Raw genomic sequence first — 5817 nt, 5'->3', positions numbered from 1 at the left:
TTTTTTTATATTTCGATTCGACTTCAATTTTATTTTTAAATGCATTTCAGTATTTTATTTGGTCTGGTTTGATAAAAAATATTAAAAAACCACACTGATTAAATATCTATATATAAATAATTCATTTAGTCATGACTGTTATGTAATTTACTAGGTAAGGAAAAAATGTAGGAAAATTTATATAGAAATTCATTTTTGAAAAAATATTTACAATTATATAAAGTTATAATTTTGAATTATGTCAAACTAATAAAATTATTATTTTTAAAAATTAAAGTTTATAAATTAAAGTCTAAAATATATTGTTAAGAATTTGAGATTTATGAATTGGGGTTTAAACTTTTTAAATTAAGTGTAAATATATATTTTATTTGGTACATATAGAAAAAATTACAAATTAAAAATTAAATTTAATAATATGATTTAGTTGTAATTTTACAGTCAATTATGATGTAAAAAGCCTGAAAATGTACTTTTATGGTTTTATGGCTACTTCCGGCAGGAAGACCAGTAGGCTCAATCTAGGCCCATTTATATGAGATAACTCATCTCGTTTTCTTTTTATCCCTATACCCGTTATCTAATCTCCTCTAACAAACATCCCCCAAATTTATATTATTGATGCACTTTCCACAGAAATTAAAATCAAAACAGAGAACAAATTACCTAAACCTATTAGTATTGACTGTCTACTATCAATGGCGGAAAGGAGTGGAGCTTCCACTGTGGTAAGCGAGGGAAATGAAGGCGAAAAGCACAACTCAATTGATGATACTGCTGAAAGAAAAAGCAAAAGATTGAAGTGCGACGAAAAAGATGATCAAGATTTCATCAGTGAGTTACCCGATTGCCTCATCCAACACATTCTCTCATTTCTCCCTTCAACTAAACACGCAATTAGGACGAGCATTTTGTCGAAGAGGTGGCTAAATCAATGGACCTATCTTCCAGCTCTCATTTTCAAATCCAATGGTATGTCTATTGAAAACTTCTCCGATTTTATTGATGATGCCCTAAGTTTCTATAATGTCTGGAAAATCAATAAATTTGTCATCAATTCACGCGGTTCCCACACGGGTGAGCTGCGTCATAAATTGACTAGGTGGATCCGTTTCGCCACAAGAAGAGATGTGAAAGAGCTCATTTTGGAATGTGAAAATCAAGACATTGAAGATCTTCTTGAGGACTATGACTTGCCTCTACTCCTATTCAAGAATGCTTTCTTGGTTAAATTGAAGACATATGGTTTTATTTTTAGGCCAAGAGAGGGGAAAGTAAATTGGGCATCTCTAAAGGCTTTGCATATAGGTTATGCGTACTTACCTAATCAAGGGATTGAAAATGTTTTGTATGGTAGTCCTGTGATTGAATTTTTGGAATTATGCAACTGCAATGGGTTTGAAGATCTTGTCATTGCTTCTAAATCTTTAAAAACGTTTCGTATGATTCAATCTGGAGACCACACTAGTGCTATTGAAATCTCATGTCCTAATCTGGAGAAATTGGAAATGTTGGGGGAGTTGCGCTTTAAGTTTCTTAAGTTTAAGGCTTTGCCATCTTCAGTTTGTGTTACTTTGAATTTTCAGAATGATATAGGCTTGCATAATCTTGGCAATGATAAATTGAAATGGGTTAAGGAGTTCCTTTTGCAGTTTCAACATGTTGAGGAGCTAAAACTTGGACCTTGGTTTTTGATGGTAATTTACTTATTTATATTTGTTATTAAAGTAGAGCAAATATTAGAATTCAATAGTAGTTTGAGTTTCATTTCCTTCCAAAAGATATATTGGATATTATTTGAAATTGAATTATTACAATATCGTTTCTAAATAATCATTTGTTCTATGCTTGAAGTTTCTGTCACTTGCTGCGTTGAGAGATGAATCAACTCTATTGTTAAACAACAAATGCTTGACTGTGATTAGTTCTGTTTCGGAAGTGACACAACCTGGACTCCCTATGTCGCAACTCAGATTTTCCTTACTTGAGAAATTAGTTCTACAGTTGGATCCAGAGGAACATTGTGATCTTGTTCTGGTAAAGTTTGTGTGAAAGAATCTTAAAATCAATTCTGAATAATTTGGTCTTCATTTCAATATCTTCTGATAATGCCATAAGAGAATCATTGTCCTGACTGATCAAATTCAATTTCAGTGAACTGTTTTATGGAGACACATATCAGACTATAAGAATACATCATTATTTACTTTGTGATATTCGGTCAATTCTTGGGCGTAACAAATTGTTTCTGCAGATGGGAAGCCGAAGCTCTACAAGGATGGGAAAGAACTACTCCGTAAAATTCGGTGTATTTGATAGTTTAGTATCACATCTAAAAACTGTTGAGATTGTTGGCCTCCATTATCTATGGAGTAATGGTGGTGGTGAACATAAGGATACGGTCAGATTTATTAGGTTTCTATTCACTAATGCTAGGATGTTGGAGAAAATAGTGTTAGTTGAAGCTCCTGGACGAGGGATGATTTTTGCGCATCACCTTTGCAAGAAATTGTCATGCATTCCGAAAGATTCCCCGCATGTTATTGTTGAAGTTGCATGTTTAAAGCGGCATGGTTCTGATTGGGATAAAGTTGAATGTTGAGATGGTAGAGTGTCCCCATGTTTTGTTAATAGCATATCTAGGATATATAGAAATGTATGTTATAGAAATTTGAGATTCTAATTGAGTTAAAATTGTATGTTGAGATGCTAGAGTTTCCTCATGTTTTGTTAATAGAAGAGGACAATTTCCTGAACTTTTTCTTGTTATTTTCCATATCATTTTGGCAAGTTTGGAGCTGTTAAAGTAATACCCCTTCCTTTTCATCAAGTGGATGAACAAGATTGATGCCTCATTGTAGGGCTGGGCGCGGATCCTGGAGATACTGGACCAGACCGAATATCCGAGGGAAAAACTCCAGAATTGGACCGGACCGTTGACTTTTTTTGGAGAACCGAACTGGATTGGACCGTTGACTTTCCGTCAAAGAACTGGACCGAACTGGACCGAAATTTATCCGGAACCGGACCAATAACCGGATTGGATTGGATTGGATTGGACCGAACTGAAATAACCGAAAGTTTAGCAATAATAAATTTATATTTCATACATTAACTTTATATAAAGAGAAATATTATATAATATATAGTTATATATTTTGTAAGGTTCGGTAAACTAATTACAATAACATAAATTTATAATTTATTAATAAGGTATAACATTATTATATAGTAATAAAAATTATCCCGATTAATTCCCGTTTATAAAATGAAATAAAAAATATTTACCTAAAATGTAGATATAGAGAATTGAACAACTAACCAAATGGAACATCGTTAATCGCATTAACCATCTGAACCAATTCTACTTCTTGTTAACCATTCAATTAAGTAACAAATATTAGAAGTTTTAAATATTAAAATTTTTAAACATTTTACAAAATAGAATCTCGTGCTTCTCTTACTCTGCTTAATATATATAATTGAAGTGTTCAAAGCTCAATTAGCAAACAGATTAGTAAGAATGTGGGACTTTTTATGTGTCAATCAGTCTCTTCATATGAAAGCTATGTTTTTGTTGTTAATGAATCACGACAAGGAGGACCGAATACAATCTAGCCTTAGGGAATTAAGCGAGCATAGCCGCTCATGAGCATCTCGGCGTTCGGCTCGATAAAAGCTTGACTCGATTTGTAAATGAGCCGTTCGTGAGCACGATTTTCAAGCTCGGTTTGTAAACGAGCAGAGCTTGAGCAGACCAAAGCTCGGCTCGAAAGCTCGTGAGCAAACTCGATTAGAGGTTCATAAACAAATTCATAAACAAGCTCGTGTAAAAGCTCGTAAAGAATACAAATTATATTTACATAAAATATGATTTACACACAATAAAAATGATAATTTAAATTTAGTAAAAATGGTAATATTAGGCCCAAAACAATTAAATAAAAAGAGCAGCCCATCATCCATAAAATATGATTAACATGAGGGACCATGGTTTAATTTTAGACATCAGCACATCACATAAGTTAACAGGTGAGAACGATGCTAATGAGTTGGTGGCACAAGTCACAAAGATTAGTATTGCATTGTTAGATGAGTATATAGTGCAAAATGTGCAAGAAAATGTGAATCTTGGAGCACATTCTTCTAGTTTGGATGAAGCGGATGATGACATTGATGATGAGATTGATGATTATTTTTTGAATATTGATAAAGATATGTCAATTGAGGGAGAATGGGAAAGATATGTCAATGAGGCACCTGAAAAATATGTAATTGAGTTTGACCTTCTATTGTGGTGGAAGATTAATGCTGTGCGATATCCTGCTTTATCCAAAGTTGTAAAAGATGTTTTTGCAATTCAATGCTCAACCGTGGCTTCTGAATCTACGTTTAACACAAGTGGTAGAACTTTGGATCAATTTAGGAGTTCTTTAACTCCTGCTACAGCTGCGGTTTTGATTTGTTGTCAAGATTGGTTGAAAACTTCAACTCAAGCTTTCAAGCATGAAGAAGAAGTTGAAGATCTTGAAGCTATTGAGGAAGGTAATATTTACTTAGCAATTATATTTCATAGTTTTATTTTAATTAAATGTTTATGAATACTAACTATATAAATGTTATTTAATTTGTAGAAATTAGTTCTGATCCTGAAATTGCATCATCTCTTTTATCCATATTTCAATTGGATATCTAAGGTTTTTTTAACCGAATCAAATGCACTTTGGTAAGCATATTTTTTTTCCTTTTACTTTTTGTTAGTGTGTTGATTAATTTTATTGAAGTGAAAGCTAATTAATTTAACATTTGTTGATTCACTAATGTGGTATATTTTATATGTTTAGGTTGATGTTTGGCTTTTACTGCCTTTGCTTTGGAAAACAAGGAACTTGTTGTGTTAAGAAGATTCAATTACAAATTGGGATGATGATTAAAGAGATTTTGCTAATGAACTGTTGTCTTTTTTGAATTAAAGGTTTGTTTGTTTGTTTTTATAGATTTGTTATTTTGTAACTTTGATTTTGTGGGCTTTTTTAGCCTTGTTGTCTACCGTAACTTTTAATACTTTGATTTTGTGGGGTTTTTTTTTATCCTTGTTGTCTACTGTAACTTTTAATGAATGTTGTTTACTTCCTAAAAAAATATCATTTATTTCAAGTTATGTAAGATAATAAAATTTTATATTATATTATCTTGTAAATTAAATTTTTAATTTATTTTTAGGACATAAACTATTAGATATTTATCCGAATCATCGAAAAATTATATTGGATTGGACCGGAACTGAATCTCCGAATCCCCGAACTGGACCGGACTGAAAATTTGGGGCAATTCAATTCTGGAGATTTATTCTTTCAATCCAATCCTGGAGATTTCTTTTTATTAATCTCCGAATTTCAATGCAATACTGGAGATTCATGAATCCCCGACTTGGACCGAATTGTGCCCAGCCCTACCTCATTGTTAGCTGTTGCTTACAAAATTTTTTTGATGAGTCGTGCTTGAACATAAGCAGATCAAAGCTCGGCTCGACTTGGTTCGGTTGTAGTCCTAAAAAATGATTCATTAACTATACTATACTATGAAATTAGCAGGTCTAATTTAAATTATGCACGACTACAACTTTACATGAAATTAGCGGGTCAGAAGTTTATTAAATATGTCACATACCCAATTAAAGTAATCTGATTATGACATAGAATTTCTGGGATCAGAGTAGAATTTAGTAGTGGTGAGGAGTAGGGGAAGACCTAAGCAAACTTAGAGGAGGGTGATCGAGAGTGATATGAATTTATTCGGCTTGAGGAAAATATGGTA

The 5817-nt window shown here is 32.5% G+C and overlaps 1 protein-coding gene across 1 annotated transcript; it reads left to right on the top strand.

Annotated features, from left to right (window-relative positions):
* The first annotated feature begins 615 nt into the window (after positions 1-615).
* Positions 616-2714, top strand: LOC136209705 (F-box protein At5g03100-like). The gene is made up of 3 exons (XM_066001276.1): positions 616-1697; positions 1855-2037; positions 2255-2714. The coding sequence occupies exons 1-3, from the start codon at positions 699-701 to the stop codon at positions 2600-2602; spliced, it is 1530 nt and encodes a 509-aa protein (XP_065857348.1). The 5' UTR covers positions 616-698; the 3' UTR covers positions 2603-2714.
* Positions 2715-5817: the final 3103 nt, after the last annotated feature.

Source organism: Euphorbia lathyris, chromosome 10 (genome assembly GCF_963576675.1).
Source record: "Euphorbia lathyris chromosome 10, ddEupLath1.1, whole genome shotgun sequence".
Lineage (NCBI taxonomy): Eukaryota > Viridiplantae > Streptophyta > Magnoliopsida > Malpighiales > Euphorbiaceae > Euphorbia > Euphorbia lathyris.
This window is presented reverse-complemented; position numbering and strand designations above follow the sequence as displayed.

Coding starts and splice junctions, on each gene's coding strand:
- LOC136209705 (XM_066001276.1), top strand. CDS start 699: ATGGCGGAAAGGAGTGGAGCTTCCACTGTGGTAAGCGAGGGAAATGAA. Junction 1,698..1,854: donor TTGGACCTTGGTTTTTGATG/GTAATTTACTTA, acceptor CTATGCTTGAAG/TTTCTGTCACTTGCTGCGTT. Junction 2,038..2,254: donor AACATTGTGATCTTGTTCTG/GTAAAGTTTGTG, acceptor TTGTTTCTGCAG/ATGGGAAGCCGAAGCTCTAC.